The following is a 16,888-nucleotide window of genomic DNA, read 5'->3' as shown; positions in this document are numbered from 1 at the left end:
TTTATTTCTGTGTTCAAAATCCTGTAAATATGTTTCTTAGGTGATGAACTGTAACATTTACACTTATTTTGAAAAATAAATGTGTGAACCAAAGTGGCACTGAGAAAAAATTCAACTGCGCTGGAGGAACAATTCTCCAAGGTGCAGTGATGTCATCCGTTAAGTGGTTTCTGCTTCTCTTGCAGGCACGTTTACATCCGCTCCTGGACTTTAAATTGAGTCTTTGGTACGGGTCACAAGCACAAAGCAAAAAGACCTGGGATAATAAAACACCAGAAGACATGCAGGCCAGACCAGAAACTCTGGGACTGTGCTGTTGTTTTGACTTGTCTGATAGAGCTTGCTGATAAACTGCAAGGTGCTGAAGCTTCTCCAGAAAGATTACTTGGAGGAAAAGTCAGAGTCCCATGCCAAAAATATGTCAAACAATGCATCTAACAAGTTGTGTTACTTCACTTAATGTTTTGAGCATTACAAAAATATCTAATCTCTTAGGCATTTTAGTGAGGGTTAGAAATGCAGTCCTGTGCAAAAGCCTTGTGCTATGTGGAAAGGGTTTGATTGGCAATGTATTCTTTTGGCAAAAAAATCAAAATCCTAAAAAGTGCCAGTGCAGGAAAACCATACGTGGGTAGGCCTCCCCAGAGCCTGGACCTCAACGTTATTGAAGCAGTGTGGGATCATCTTGATAAAAAGAGAAGGTAGTCAACATTTAAAGAAGAGCTTTGAATGTCCTTCAAGAAGCCTGGAGAACTATTCCTGTAGACTACTTACAATTACAAGAAAGCTGTGTAAGAGTTCAGGCTGTGCTGAAGAAAAAAAGGCGTCACGTCAAATATCGTCTTTCAACCTTATTGTGTTTTTGCCTTGGATACTGCATTGCCTTGCATATTTCCCTCCATTTTTAAATGAAGCCACATAACTGGGATGTGGCTCAAGAGTTTTGCACAGTATTATACATTTCAAATAATTATTCATCAGCATCCTTTGGCGTTAGATTCCCATCGGGTTGAAATAAACACACACAGGTCACAGCATGTGGGGAAAAATATTTATTCACACTTTGCATCCTGTACCTAAGAAGAGATGTATCTGTACTCATGACACATTCAGTAAAAAGCCCTTCCTCTTAAATTCTATAGTTCTATTAAGGCAATAAAGTCCAGTGAACCTCTTGTCAACCTTTGTTGAGGACCACGAAACACTGAAGGGTTTTGGGAACGTTGGGAGAGATTGGATCAGATAGCTGGTTTACCATTCACCACAGTAAAGAAGTTCATTTGTATCTTTGGGACTCACACCTTCCAAATGGAAAGCCTCAATGTTCTAAGCAGATTTTGTTGGTCCAAGGATAAAAACTGTCTCTGGGAGTCTGCTGCCGGAAGCAAAGTGGAATATCTCCCAGGCAATCCCTTGGCTTTCACAGAAGAATCTTGTAGTAGTCGTATTTATAGCTGTACAAGATCACCATAGCCACCCTGTAACAGAAGATTTGTTTGCAGATTTCAAAAAACATTAACAGAAGTATGCTTCAGCTAAGTATCCAACCAACCAAACATGAAATATGCTCCCAGGCTTCCATCCCTTCTGGTCCCAGGTTATGGTGTTCAATAACGGCCTTTGACCTTTTCTGGATGAAATCCCATAAACATTTTGTGAAATGTCAGAATTGGCATCTGAATTCGACAGTTATGGTCAAAAACAGTCCTCGACCATCGAATCAGGTCACCTGTTAGTCACTGTGAATGTTTGTACCAAATTTAAAGCAATGCCCATAAGGACATAAGGTCACTGGAAACTTGACCTTTGACCATTAAATTCTAATCAGCACATCCTTTAACGTACATGTTAGTATGTAATTTTAAGTAATTCCCTTAAGGCCTACAGGTAGCATGGACATCGTCACTCTTGACCACGGCTGTTTTGGGTTTGGAAGAAATTTGAACTGGAATGTCTCCAAATCCAGACAACGTGATTCACCCAGGATGTTTTCTAGAAACGTCCAAATTTATCCCACTCCTTTGAATTCATCAGTGCACTCCATACAGACTCAAATTACCTGTACTGTAAAGCCACTAGAGGGCGACTGTGATGTTTTAGGCTTCATATTTGTAAGGCTGTCAAGCTATCCATGCAGTAGTGTTGAAGTGTATGGAGTCCATGGCAGGAGAAATGTTTCTGAATATATTTCAAACATGAAAAAGTTCCAGTCTCGAAGAGCCTTAAGCGGAGAGTTGAGGCAGAAAACCGCAGCTTTAATGAACAGTAGACAGGTATGTATTAAGTGGCTCATTTGCAACAATTCATTTGCTCTGAAAGCTCAACACTCCCAGGCTATTCCTGAATTCAGTAATATTCTGGAGGCCAAATGGAAACCTCTGGCAGGCCGGATGTGGCCCTCGGGTTGACATCCACTGATGTGCATGCTTCCTCTATGTCAAATCTTTCATTGATACAAGGCTTATCAGACCAGGAACAAGACTGAGACTGTCCTATTAGGAAACGAAGACACGCAGTGTTAAGGTGAGAGGGCTACATCACTAATTCTCAGTTCCCCGACTGGCTTCCAGTAAAATCTAGAATTTAATTGAAAGTATTACTTATAGTTTTCAAGTTAATAAATGGTTTGGGGCTATAACATATGTAAGAGAAGCCTGATAAAGTCTTCTTCTAGATCTGGTCAACTCCAGATCCTCCAGAAGTATTTAGAGTGACTGTGGCTTTAAAAGAAATGAAGCTGCCATTCAGCTCGCTCTTGGGATAACACTACCAAAAGATCGACTCAGCTTTGAGATGAGGGAATGGCCTCAAAAACCTGAGTCGAACTTGACACAAGCTATCACAAGGACTAAAGACAGACCCATAATGATGAAGTTCAGTGCATCTATTTGGTTTATTGAAATATACCTGAAGCAGACTCAGCTGCGCTTTGTGTTTAACAATAATTAGCCGATGTTGGCATTTTAAAAGCCTCAGATGGGGAACAGGGTAAAAATACACAGTGGTGGGAAAAAGCTTTGTTTGATCTCCATCTAACTCACAAATATATACAAACACAACGAGACTAAACTAGTAAACTGTAAGTAGATGAATGTCTCATGTTGCTTAAAGTGCTGATTAAAAAAAGTAAGTGAGCGTCTAACCTCAAGATTTCTCTGGATTCAGTTGAATAAAGAAGGAATAACTAATAATAAGGTGTAACTTCAGGTCCTGCTACAGCTACGTAGCTGGTTGCATGTGCCCCACATTCAATGAAAACCACTAGACAAAAGAATAAAAACACATGCCGACTCCATCCATTGCTGCCTCTGCGACGCTCATTTATCAGGAAAGCCTTTTCCCCCCCTTAATGGCGACTCACACAGCACAGACAGGAAATTAAAACCAACTGTTCTGGAGAGACGAAGAGGAAGCCAGAATGAGAGGTTTTGATTTTTCTTGCTGCCATCTCATTCATGAAAGAGAAAATCTGCTGGATCCCATCACAGGCTTTGGGCACTCACAACACTAGAAGCTCAAACACAGGATTTACCCTGGAACTTGGGCGGGACATTACGTTTGGGAGTATGGGAATTTAAACTTTTCCATCTACACTAGAGAAATGGATGGAGCTGACTCGCCCCTTGTCAGTCTATTGGGGTGCCAAGAGCCAGACGTAAGACCAAATATAGCAAATCCTTCTCCAAATTCTATGTCAGGAAATGGGATCAGCTGAGGATTTAACGTTCTTCTAGGCGGTAGTTATCTGTCTGAAGACTCCTTTTGTTGTACTGGCAGGCACTGATACACCTGGAGTGTGTGGGCTTGGTTGAACTATTGCAAAGCAGCTTCCCGAAAACGTGTTTCACTGTCTGCATCAGGTTTCAGTTAAGAAAAATGGCTGGACTAAAAATAACTAGCAAGAGGTTTTAGTTAGGAGAGACTTTAAAAAACTCAGAGAGCTACTGAGTAAAGCCTGGATTATGCTCCTGTGAGGGCACGGACACATGGAGACCTGACGGCAGAAAACTTATTCAGGTTATACTTCTTTGAAGTTCGCTGCCTGGGGCACATACGCAGGATGGTGCATTGTACTATAAATTTTCAACAGACAAAAGAAGGGAAAGCACGCTCATGCTAACCGTGCAATGATAAAAATTTAAGTCACTCGCACCATGGCGGATTAGAAGAGGCGCAAATACAGTGCCGACTTAAGGAAGTGAAACAAATGTCTATTATTCATGAATTATATCAACAAAACCAGAGAAGCGATGTCGATGACTGCCAACCTTTGAGGCTACAATGTATGGGCATCCAGTACTGCCACCAGAGTGGATGCAGCTTAATGTCAAAAGGTTTTAAATCCCAGTTTATATCACATGTGATATAAACTGGGATTTGTTAACACGATATGGCATGGAAAAAAGTGATCTGTGAACTGGCCTCTGTATGTCTACATAGACTGTATATGAAGGATGGACATGGCCAAAGAGACTTCACTCCGACTGTCAAGTCTTGAGCTGAGTCACATCTCGGCGTTTTAAAACCAGACGTAACAAGTAATGGGCTGGATCTGGCAAACCAGGGAACACTGCGTGCTCATATGGTAGCAATAAAACTAAATACAGCATTCGATAAAACCTAAAACATGAGAACGTAACCTCATGAGGAAAGTGTGTTAACTCAGGCCACACAGGAGGAACTGAAGGATCATTTCCCTACAATGAACAAACACAGGAGCCAAACCCTGTCAGCAGGGCTGCTTCCATCTTTTATATACAGTCTAGACTTAAGAATCACAAATAAAGGATTTTGTCGTGTTTCTGATCAATTCAATGTTACATTATATTGATCAAATGTGCTTTTCTTTAAACAACAAGCACATTTCAAAGTGAGCCCAAATGTCTGAGCTAACACACTCAACCAATATGATGCACAATTTAACACCACTGCACCTTTTTGTAATCTTGAAGTGGTGGATCTCATCACAGATGGCCTTCAGGTAGCGCTGCTTGGGCAGACGAGACAGCAACGTCTTCACGCTGTTGTTGAACTGCTCTTCGCTATCAAACTGGACGGAAAGGAAAAAAAATGTTTCATTCAAGCAAACAAAACCATCAACAGATGAGATTTAATATCCGAAGCTTTAAACAAAGACCAGCCAAATGGCTCACAGGCCTCATGTCTGTTAACAGACTTCCGAGTCAAAAAACAGACAGCATATCAGAGGAATCAAAGGCTTTATTTTTCCTCTTTCCCCATCTTCAGTGTTGAAGAACATACCTGCTTGTCAAGTGTTTGGTTTCTTGTGTGCCTTGAGGCAATTTCACCTGTTTAAAACAGGCCCTTTCTGCCAGCGTGGCTGTTACATACTATGCATTGTTTTATAAGTTTTATAAACTCAATGCGCTGTCAGTGACACATGTGTGCTGCAAAAGGACAACTACATAGGTGGCCCGTTCATTTATGGAGTGGAGGCTTTAGCATTTTCCAGCTTTCTTCACAATATAATTAGTCTTTTTTTCACTTTCCTTAAAGGGAAGCTGGGATTTTATAGCAAGGTCTTGGTAAGAAGTTTGGAATGTGAATATTAACACCTCCTCAGAGTGCGTTTTGGTACGTCTGTCACATGTGTGAGCCTCGTAAAAGGCCTGCCAAGTTCGAGTCTCACAGGTCTCCCCTGCTTTGGAAAACTGTAGCGTTCCTCATCAGACTGTAAGGAAGGCAACGGGATCCTGTCTTCCTGTCTAGGAACTTGACCTTTATTGGCCGTTCTTTCCACTCCCCCCACCCTTTCAGTGCGATGTTGCCTTTTATTAACTCGGCCGTGCTCTTGATGAAGCTATAGTAGGGAACCAACCTCCAGAGACAGGAAGTTGATCAGCGTTTCCTTCTGAAGGTCCACCTGCGGGATACAAAAACAAGTACGGTTACACAATAAAGCCTTGCCTCACAGTCGAAAAATTCTACACCACAGCTTTTTACACATTTTTAAGCAATTTTGTAGCAAAACACAGAACTGTTGCACATTTCGTCCAGAACGTTATGTAATTCCGTTTCCCCCAACATCAGCAGTCCAGTCAGCACTAACATCATAAAATTACATTTTCACAGTGATATCAGCAGAAATGAAAGCACCACAGTTTCTAGTTTACAGCAGGAGGCTAATCACTCTCCAGGTTCATCTGTAGCATCAGCTTTGCATATCAGTCTGAGTGACAGAAAAGCAACACCCGAGACTCACAGGCCTGTGTAACTGCTTACTGGCATCGAGATGATTGTTGTTACGTTTCAGTGACACTGCAGTGTTTATAGAGTCCAGATTCCAACAAGGATGATAAATACATTTGGACCATGCAGCGAGATGGTAAATAAGACAAGAGGGGTGAGTGCACTTTGAGAACGTGGCCACAAATGGACAGCGCAACTGGAAACAAACACCAGCGACCATTTATGTCCCCTAGAAATGCCACGTTAGCTGCTTTCTGTTTAGCGTTTGTTGTTCGATAGGCAACTGGAATTTATTCGCAGTGATCTTACTTCCAGCAGGGGATCTAAAAAGCAGCTATAAAAGGGCAGATCCTTAGATGTTTGTTGTTTTAGCTATCAAAACTATTTCCTTCCCCTACGATTTCACACATGAATTCAACAGATAAGGTGGGACGGGGGGGCAAGTAGGTTAGAAATAGGGGATGGAGGGACATAAACACACAAATGACTTACAGCAAGAACCTCAATGTCATTGCTCTTGTTCTGCAAATTGCTACCCAGGTTCTGTAATCTGGTTTGGATCTGAAATGAGAGGAGACGGAGAGAGACCCGTTTAAAAATGACATGGTTACAAATATAAATCATCTTCACAAGCGAAAACTTGTCTTGGTGTCACGTTACAAACAGCATATTCTTCAGGATAACCACAGGAACATTTAAGGCAGATGGATACAAGAAAAATAGGAAACAGAAACAGCAGCAAATTTCCTGGAAACCCATTTTAGAGGTTTGAAGTTACTAATACTGAGAAACGCAGCTCTGGAGAAAAGCCGGAGACGCGGTTACAAAGATCGCAAACCTGAGTCTCGTAGCGTCGTCTGGCGCTGGCAGAAACTTTCTCCGGGCTGATGAGGCTCACATTCATGTTTATGGAGGTGCTGCTTCCATGCTGCTCTGAAGACCCTGGAATCAGAGGACAGTAAACGGGACAAATGAATCGTTTTATCCGACTGTAAATGTTTTTAAATGTCCAAAATCGAGTGTTTAATCGCACACATACAAAAAAAGCTCTGGTTTCAACTGCTGTTCAGTTTAATTAGAGCGTGTTTGTGCCAGAAGGGTGTGAATCTTAATAACTGAGCTCTGATGCACAATTTCACACTTTGTGTAAATCAGGGAAATAGCAAAAAGGAAATCCAACATCATAAGAAATACTTTGAAATTATGTCTAAATTACACGTTTTTACCACAGGAAAGCGATTTGTTAGAGTCAAATCAGTGTGTGAAACACGAGTGTGATGCTTTCATGCCGTGTGATGTTACAGCCTATGAGAGGATCATCAGAATAAGCTGAGCGTGGTACCTGTGCTGGTGAGCAGTGATCCTTTGGGGTTCTGTAGAGTCGTGCTTTCAGAGATTTCTCTGCTGAGGAACAAGGAAGACATTTTTTAACCCCTTCTGCATCCTTCACACACATCTGAGCGACTCGTTAAACCAAAACCTTTTTTTTTTTTTTACCTGATGTTTCTCTCATCGAGGAATTTGTACCGACATTTCTGAATGACGTGATCCACCAAGTCAGACTCAAGAATCCGTTTCTCCAACTGTCTGTCTTTCTCAAAGCATTTTACCTGGAGGACAGAAAAAGCGACAATCTGCAATGCTACCGGCAGGTTTCTACAGCATTTCATTTCACTCAAATCCTGAGTGTGTTGCTGGGAAGTGGATGTGCTTGGATGGTGCACAGATGGTGCTTACCTTCACATAGGATCCCTCTTTGTCAGAGACGAGGGCCATGCATGTGATGCCGCCTAGCTTGCAGTGTTCCAGCAGTGTGTCCTGAGACTACAAACACACAGAGAGGCAATAATCATCATTCTCAACACACAAGCTGAAATTTAAATGCATAGCTAAGCTATACTCCATTAAACCTTTATGATGATAATGGTCAAACATAATCAAACACATATGTTGACCAATGAAGTAGCATGCTGAAGATGTTGGCTTGTTTGAGGCCAAATTCTCTGAGAACAAGCTTTTCTTTCATTAATTACTTAAGAATCACAAATTAGGCTTGGAAACATACAGTAATTACATAATTACAGCGTCACAGTTGCCAATTTCAACCCTGACTGATCTAGTTTCTGAAACAAAGGGAGAAAAGCATGCTTGAGTTACCGCTGAACACCAAGCTGAGGCTTTAAAATTCTCCTATTGTGGCACTGGTTCATTTGAGTTTCACTTAGAACTAGAAGAGTGATCATGAGCTTTGATGCACATCCAGGTAATCCATTCAACCGTAACAGTGAACATGTATGTTTGCGATTCGTGTCGGCCTAATTCATTCTGATTAACTTTAGTTTTGGCTAAACGAACTGTTGGCGGTGCGGAACAAAGCCCCAGAACAGCAAGTGTATGTTTATGCGCGTCACTTTTCCTTGTCGTCACACGAGCGTTTACACTTCCATTTTTCTTACAACTTTCACACCGACAGATCAAATCATGTCAAAGGTAAGTTATTGGCTGGAGCCAGATGGGCAGCTCCACTACTTGGCTGCCTGCCTGCGGAAGGGGTTTGCCATATTTGTCTAATAAAAACTAAAAGAGTGGAACCGTCTCCAGGGGATGAATTAAGGGCTGTTAAGAGGCCGGCATGGGAACAGTGCTAACAAAAGCCTAGTGAGCGGCAATGACAGCCGAGCGGGTTTGGACGAGGTCTCCTCTGGTAAAAACCTGCGTGCTGTGCTCAAGTCTAAGCCACGTCTAACTCTTTATACTGGTGCAGTGATTAATTAAAGCATACATGGAAATACGACATATAAAAAGGTAAAAACAGAGTTTGTACAATTCTGATGAGCTAGAAAGTTATAATATTTGGTGTGAGCACCTTTATTCATCGACACAGCCTGAACTCTCTTAGAAAAGTTTCTCATCATTTCTTTAAGTAGTCTTCAAAAATACTTCTCCAGGCTTCTTGAAGGACATTCAAAGCTCTTCTTTGAAAGTCGGCTGCCTTTTATTTCATTCTCTTTTAAGATGATCACACACTGCTTCAGTAATGTTGAGGTCCGGGTTCTGGGGAAGCCAATCCATGACTCCGTGTTCCTTGGTGTGTTTTTCTCTCCATGTATGCTTTTACTGCAGTGGGTTTGGGATAACTGTCATTATTGAAAAACTGAAGCTGTTACCAATTAGATGCTTTCCAGATGGAACTGCAATAGTGGATCAAAATGTGACAGTACTGTTCTGCAAAATCCCCAAAATTCAGCCGCGAGCCATGACAGAGCCTCTGCTGTGCTTGCTGTTGTACCGCTCTCCTGATCTCCTCCATACAAGCACATGGCTTTGAGATACTGTTCATCTGCTGCAGAGAGATGCGGGGGCCCTAAAAACTATTGTCCCCCACTTGGTGAGTTTCCTCAAATCTGTGTTAAAGACACACTCGCACATGTCATGTTTTCAGCTAACAGCTCTGAATGATTCACCTTTTTGGTAAAAAATGACTATTTAATGCCGGTTTTTCATAGATTTAGCTACAGAAAACAAAGAAATGATGTGTTTCGTCTAAAGATACAATTTCAAATTGGTTCTTTGCTAAATTACATGTTATGTGTGTAGACAACACCGGTTCATCCCTTTAGTTAGGCGTCTTTTTCTGCTTGAACGATTCATAGATCACTGCGAACACAGAAACGGGTAACACAGATCGACGTGGCTCGAAACTTTTGCTCAAACTTTTACATAATCTACAAAAACACACTTGATAATTTGGCTTTCATCCAAACTCAACTTTTCCTAATTGCTTGTAAGAAAACAGAGGGGCCAATCGCTCGTGTCCTGTGCCGGTACATAAGACAATGAAAGCCGCTATAAAGCAAACACTCACTCACCACAGCAGTGGAAAGTTAAGACAACAATAGGTTATAAAGAGCAGAGCAGGAAAAAACAGGAGGGGCATTAAAATGTGGGCACACAGCTATGCCGGAGAGGCCGTTCATGCAAACGTGCACAAAGGGGACTGAGATCAGTTGGTCACATTATCGTGAAGAATGTGACGGAGCCGTGGCATCGCGAAGTTTTGGACGGCTTCACTTTGAGGGGGTTGATGTCAGCTCGGCTATCATCCAATCACAGCTCTCAAACTGCTAACAAGATCTCATCAAAAGACTTTATAAGAAGTGTGTTTAACATATGTTGTCTTTGTTTGTAGAAATTGCCCCATTATATTGCCCCAGTATGGCCAGTAATGCTCTTTGAAAAGCAGCCACAGAGCTCATTCTGTGGCGCATTTACCATTTTTACTACTTGCTGTCACACTAAGGCTGCTGGCAACAAGTGAGGGTTTTTCCTTTAAAATAGAAGTCAAGTGTTGCCCTCTATAGGAGGGATGAGATTACTACACTCCATGAGGGGGTCTCAGGGTTCACCTTTAAATCAAAACTGGTTTGTTCTGGTTTTATGAGTGGAACCAGTTAAAGACGACTAACCTGTGAAACATCGTAGTTGATGTCTGCAGCGATGCCGGTGCTCCACAATTTCTGAACAACCCTGATGGCTTTGGACATCGAAGAATGGCCCACAGGGACCACCAGCACATCATAGGAGCTCACTGTTGGCTGATACGAACACAAACAAATACGGTCGCGCAAAGCAACTACGTGCAAATGCATTTAGTCTAATATTATAGAAGCAGGGAGCTGCAGTTAAAGCATTATGTGTTCAGCAAAGGAGTCATTCCAGGTATTTATATGTGCACGAAGCTTTCGGGGCACATCATTTCACAATCTCCATCTAAAATATAGAAAATGATGCACCTCCAAAAATAACTCCGTGGAGTCGGGAGCAGCGGTGATCATAGTTATTAACAGGTTTCTAAAAGTAGCTGTGTGGCAGCCCGACTGCTCTATGAAGCCATCATTAAATATGAAACCATCTGCTGCTCCTTCATTATAATAATTAGCAACGTCAGATTCAAGCGTGTGTCTGTGTCTCTCACTGGCTCCTCCATGCTGACTATAGCAGCGCAGACTTTGTCCACGGCGACACTGGCCCCCACTGCGCTGGGGACGGGTCCTGTGGAAACCGGTCCACGAAACTCCAGGATCTAGAAAGGCAGGGAGCAAACTGCATGATATAGGCCCATGTTTTTCAAATAAACAGCTACAGGTGATTAGTATTAGTGGTGGCCTGGCTTTACTTTGTGGAATGACTGTAAAGCCTACCAAGTGGTCGTAGCGTCCTCCGGCTGCCAGAATATCTGGTACGGTTCGTCTGCGCTTCCTGATGAAAGCCACAAACTGGAAGATGACTCCTGAGTGGTGTTGCACTTTGTACACTAAGCCTAAGTTGATCACCACCTATAAAGGAGATACAGCTTTATTTAAAAAAAAAAGCTAAACAAAGTAAAGCAGATACAGCAGGTGTTTCCTTATCCTCCAGAATCTGTATCACCATCAGTTTAACTCCAAGTTTGGGCAGAAGCACAGTCAGCTCCTCCAGGTCCTTGAGACCCTGCTTGGCCAGCTGGGTAACGGCAGTTTTTTGCTTGGTAAGTGATGACAGCAGCGGCACCAGGTCCTGCAGATTCCCCTTCTGTTCTATGTACTTGTACAGAGTCTGCAACTGAAAGCGAGAGGTGAGGAGAGATGTCAGTGCGACTGAGCATGAGCTTCCCTCCATGACTTTCTGCCAGAAAGCTCTCTTTTCAGTTTTCAGTAGCAGTTTTGTAGACAGCAAAACTACAAGCTCAGGTTCAGGACAGGATCACCGTGTGAGTTCAAATACAGCTGCTGAAAGGCTGCAACCATACCTTAGAGAGCCAGTCTGGCACAAAGCCTTGAATGCAAACTTCTCACATGTGCTACAAGTGTGCTGAATATTTTTTACAGAAGGTTCATACACCAGGTGGACACTCACACAGTTGGCTGACAATGAAAAGTTGCAGAACTTTGCCTCCGCTTCACGTTTGCTGAGTTTCTCACTCTGGAGCAGATGCAGACAAAAAGGAAAACAAAAGAAAAAAGGTGATAAAAATGTCACGACTGCATCTGCTCAAAGAAGCATATCAATAACAGACGTGCAATGTGTAACCCGGACTGACCATAAGGTCACACAGTATGTTAGAGGCCTGGCTCAGTTTGTCCTCTGGGACGCCGCTGTGCAGCAGGATGGCCTTAAACAAGCTGGTGTGGTTTAGGTAGATGTTGTAGTTCCTTTCCTGCAGTCACAAACACACCTTCAACATTCTCAGACACAATTACAGTCAAGATTTAAGAGCACTGCTTCACAATGAGCACTGCGATGAATAATGACCCGCTCGTCCGGCTGCCCTTTCATTCTTTCTGACTCACAGATTCCTAAAAGCTTTTACACAAAGAGCCGAGCGATGGAGAGGATCAGAAACAAGACCTACGAGGCCAGACACAAAGTTGGACTGGCTTCATGAAGCATGCGAAGAGTAGCGCCACTGACGGGGCAATGGAATGAATCGGGACAGGAAATGGACTGTACTGGAAGGGAGGGAAGGAAGTTGACAGAGCGGTGCATAACAGATTTACTAGATAAACAATAAATAGAGTGTAAATCTGTCAGGCTTACACATACTTTGGAACGTTAGGAATGTGAGTGGGAAGTAAGGGGGGACCAAAAAAAATCCCCAACGGCATCTGTCAGAAAAATTATTACGAATCGTGGATCTGACCCAACAGTCTGATTAAAAACATAAAAATATAACAACAACACGAGCAGCTTGTGTGTAACCTGCAGCACGGGGAACTCCTGGATTATTTCAGAGATGGTGTAAATGATCTCGGCCTCAGGGAGCAGGCTGTTGCTAACAGGAGTGATGATGTCAAAGGCGCACTCGAGGAGCTCCCTCGGGTGTGCGCGGTCCAGCTTCTTGGGCCGGAACACTCGTTCAATGCTGTACCTTAAGAGAGATGAAGAGAAACACACGTCCAGCATGAAAACAGGCTTTTTCAACAGATACACAAAAACCTACTTGGTACACGCTTCAGGTGTTAGCACGACCCGTGAGCACAGCACTTTCAGCTATAAAGTGGAGAGGTTAAAGGTTTACCGAGGTAATGAAAAATAACATAACTCGACAAATAAAAAGGAACACTGTGCGTTCTTGTACCTGACTGTTTTCAGAGGAATATTTTGTTTAACCCTAAGATACAATTTCTTCCCATTTCTTTAGCTGAATCTATCAAAAATACTAAAGATAACAGTTTGACGGGCATAAAACATTTTTTGCACCAATAATAGCTCTTTGAAAATCACCTGATACCAAAACTCGCCATGTCTGCATGATGTACAGTGTGTCCTTAAAACGATGAGGAACAAAAAGCCAAAAAAAGAAAAATCTACAGCAGATGAACTGTATCTTAGAATCATGTCAAATAAAATATAATAAAGACTCGACACAGGACTTGGTAGAAATGCTCATTCCTAAAGAAGGGAAACATGGAGAGATGCCTGAGGTAAACCAAATGACACGAACAGAACTGAAAATCTTTGGCAGGTTTTATAGAGTTATGGATACAAAATGAGAAACTTTTAGTTCAAATCAAAGCCAATATGTACAGAGGAGGTTAAGACAAATGTGAGTGTCTACAGCCATCTGTAAAACCAACAAGAAGAGGTTTGAATGTCCTTAGAAATGAATGGAGAACTATTCCTGACGACTATGTAAAGAAAGAATAAGAAAGCTTACCTACGAGAGTTCAGGCTGTGTTCAACAATAACTTTCTAGCTCATTGGAAGTGAACAAATTGAGTCTTTTCATAAACATGTTGCCATGTTTCAATAAACCGCTGCACCCATTTCTCATTTTCCAAGCAAAACATAAAGAGTAAGGGGCGGCGCAAGACTTTTGCACAGTCCGGTATGTTTAAAGAAGGGGGGGGGACTTGATAAAGTATTGATTGCAGACACAAAAGCATATAACTTTCTTTAAACACATTAAAACACAAATTACGTTTGTTTTTTCTTTCACATTTTCTATTAAATATTTTTAAGAACATTTTAAATGAAAAGATTTACCTCATAAACGAGCATCATTATAATTACTTGTGTAGCCCGGATGGGAATTTGGGAGTAGATACTCGTAATTCCCATGGACTTAAACGCCACAGTAACATAAGGTGTTCACAGTTAATATTATGTGATTTAACTGTACTCTGAATGTAATTTGCCCTGTAATATGTCACAAGGTAAATACAGGTAATTAGAGCAATGAACCTGTTATGTTAATCATAAAGTATTATTTTATGGTATGTAACTCTGAAGAGAGTTAAAGTATTGTTCAGAGTTCTAATTTTCTGGAGGCCCGTGAAGGTAGCATGAAACGGGACCTGTGTATCTGTTGTAATGGAGGAAGAGAGGAGAACGGCATGGAGAGATGCACGAGGTTAGCTGAACCAAAGTGAGAGACTCAGCTAGTTTTACTGAAGTTACCTAGCACAAAAGAGTGTCGGACTAGAAAGCTAACCGTGTGAGAGCTTCGCAACAGAGTGTGGGGGAAGTGACTTTGTGTTCAATGGTCGCACCACCGTGAAAAAACTGTGTTTCCAGCTACGACCGCCGAGGCTAAAGGCTAGCCCGGACTGCCTGGCTGCGCCACGGATGCAGCCGCTATGGACTGTCGGAGAGCTGGACAGTGACTGGCTAACGCGTTGTAGCCGAGACAGCATCCGGTCCGCAGGGAGAGCGGAGAGTGAATTTAGCTTGGGACTGGCGAACGGAAACCTACCGAGCAACTGAACTGTAAGTTGGACTTTCGTGCTCTTACTGGGGAGAAGAGGATTTTTCTCCATCGTCCGGCGTGAGCAGCAAACAGGCCTGCAACAAGTGTGAATGTGAGTGTGTGTGGGGCCCATGTGTGAATATTGTGTATCTAGTGGATTATATAGCATATTTTTGAGTGTACATTCGTGAGTCACTTACCAGGAGGTGATAACATAATTTGTGTTGTTTAACATAATTTCAAAGGGAAATATTTCATTTACACAGCATGTTTTATTTGTTTATGGAGCTGGATATCATTTGAGTTGAGTTAAGAAAAGGGTGTTTTATACATTACTTTTTCCTGCCCTTACATTCAGTAAACGTTTGGTTTGTGTTAAAGAGTTGTCTGGGGTTGATTCTTTTACTACTGGTTAAGTCTAACTTGCAGGCAAAGGTTTACTGATAGTTTCCCTGATTCCTGTCTATACCAGAACCTTTTTGTGGTATCTAGGCTGTAACGAACCTAACACCCCGCCTAGGGGGTCCAAACTGAGGTAAGTGGATTTAGACTCCGTATCACGGGTGGGGTGCTACATAAAATGGAGGCACCGCTGGGATAAAGACTGGTAGTAATTAGTATTAACTTGTGACCCAGACAACCTTTAAAGAGAGGGTGATTTGAAGTTATAGTAGGTTACAGCAGAGCAAAATCAGTTTGTTTGGTATTGTGTTACACTATACACATACAGTAAGATTCACACACTCAACACCAAGAAATGGCTCAGTTACGGCACTGGTGTAAAGGAGAAGGCCTTAACCCTTCGCATGCCATACTACTTAAAGATGTTCCCGAGGACACAGAGATTGAAGTCATAGAAAGAACTCTGCAATCCATTAAAGTTCTTGGACGTGTGAAGGTTAGAGGACGTATGTATGATCCTCAGAGCAAGTGTTTGACTGTACTGTGTGAATGCAGAGAAAAGGTAAATACTAAAGCCATTCCTCTGGACATTCTAGCTGATGGCAGCAATTCACCCTGGAGAATCATCGGCCACTTAGAGGAGGAGGATGGTTCAGTTGACCAGCTGGTTGCAGATGACTGGCAGGCATCTCAAACTGATTTGGGACCTGCCGCCACACTTCAGGCCTCCACTCCTGAAGCAATCATCAGAGCTGTTGGTGACCTTCTGCAAAATACCTCTAAGCCTGCCAGTGACAATAGCAGCTACAGGAGGTTGCGCACCTTCTCAGGGGTTGTTCCCACACCCCCAGGAGAGGAGCAGTTGGAGAACTGGATACTACAGGCTCGACTGATGATAGAGGAATATGATCGGCCTGACAGAGAGAAGAAAATCAGGATAATGGAAAGTGTAAAGGGTCCCGCGTTGGAGATTTTACAGGCTGTACGATTTAATAACCCTGAAGCAACACCTCAAGAATACATTGATGTAATTGAGAATACTTTTGACACACCAGAAACAGGAGAGGAACTCTATTTTGCCTTCCGAATGCTATGTCAACACAGAGGGGAGAAACTTTCTGAGTTTCTGAGAAGAATGGAGAGATCTCTCAGCAAGGTGGTCAAAAGGGGAGGTCTGTCTCCTGCCCTAATAGACAAAGCACGTCTTGATCAGCTCATTAAAGGTGCAACAGGGTCTGACCTGATGCTGTTAAGTTTGCGTTTAAGGGAACGAAAAGATAATCCCCCTACCTTTCTGCAGCTGTTAAATGAGGTCCGCATTGAAGAGGAGCATGAAGCTTCTCGGCGCAGACTTAACCTCAATAAAGTCGTGCATGTCAAAAGCGCTACTGTACCCACAGGGGCACACGTGGAAAATCTCAGACTTGAGATACAAGGTCTGAAAACCCAAGTCAGTGATCTCACCACTGCTGCCGGGGTGCCAGGTGTCCATTCACCTGGGGCAGCATCCACAGAGAATGTGGAAGCAGACGGCTTGGGAGAAGACAA

General features: G+C 42.6%; 1 protein-coding gene across 2 annotated transcripts in view; it reads right to left on the bottom strand.

Moving 5' to 3' along the window:
* Nucleotides 1-1,044: 1,044 nt before the first annotated feature.
* The window catches only part of eif2ak4 (eukaryotic translation initiation factor 2 alpha kinase 4), a 33,389-nt gene continuing 17,545 nt past the window's right edge, over nt 1,045-16,888 (bottom strand). The window contains exons 25-39 of one of the 2 annotated variants that reach the window (XM_085343554.1): nt 12,949-13,117; nt 12,290-12,406; nt 12,106-12,171; nt 11,641-11,811; nt 11,412-11,546; nt 11,186-11,293; nt 10,677-10,805; nt 7,948-8,034; nt 7,708-7,820; nt 7,553-7,614; nt 7,049-7,152; nt 6,703-6,771; nt 5,840-5,884; nt 4,935-5,050; nt 1,045-1,478 (exon numbers count right to left, since the gene is read on the bottom strand). In XM_085343554.1, coding sequence (XP_085199680.1) covers nt 1,421-1,478; nt 4,935-5,050; nt 5,840-5,884; nt 6,703-6,771; nt 7,049-7,152; nt 7,553-7,614; nt 7,708-7,820; nt 7,948-8,034; nt 10,677-10,805; nt 11,186-11,293; nt 11,412-11,546; nt 11,641-11,811; nt 12,106-12,171; nt 12,290-12,406; nt 12,949-13,117 — 1,549 coding nt within the window. In that variant the 3' untranslated portion in view covers nt 1,045-1,420. The remainder of the gene's footprint in view (nt 1,479-4,934; nt 5,051-5,839; nt 5,885-6,702; nt 6,772-7,048; nt 7,153-7,552; nt 7,615-7,707; nt 7,821-7,947; nt 8,035-10,676; nt 10,806-11,185; nt 11,294-11,411; nt 11,547-11,640; nt 11,812-12,105; nt 12,172-12,289; nt 12,407-12,948; nt 13,118-16,888) is intronic. The other variant, XM_085343555.1, reaches the window with a different exon arrangement.

This window comes from Diplotaxodon limnothrissa, linkage group LG19, assembly GCF_057381915.1.
Source record: "Diplotaxodon limnothrissa isolate DT_005_m linkage group LG19, D_limnothrissa_male_GT1.1, whole genome shotgun sequence".
NCBI classification, from domain to species: Eukaryota; Metazoa; Chordata; class Actinopteri; order Cichliformes; family Cichlidae; genus Diplotaxodon; species Diplotaxodon limnothrissa.
Note: the sequence above shows the minus strand (reverse complement) of the source record. Positions and strands in the feature narration are given on the sequence as shown.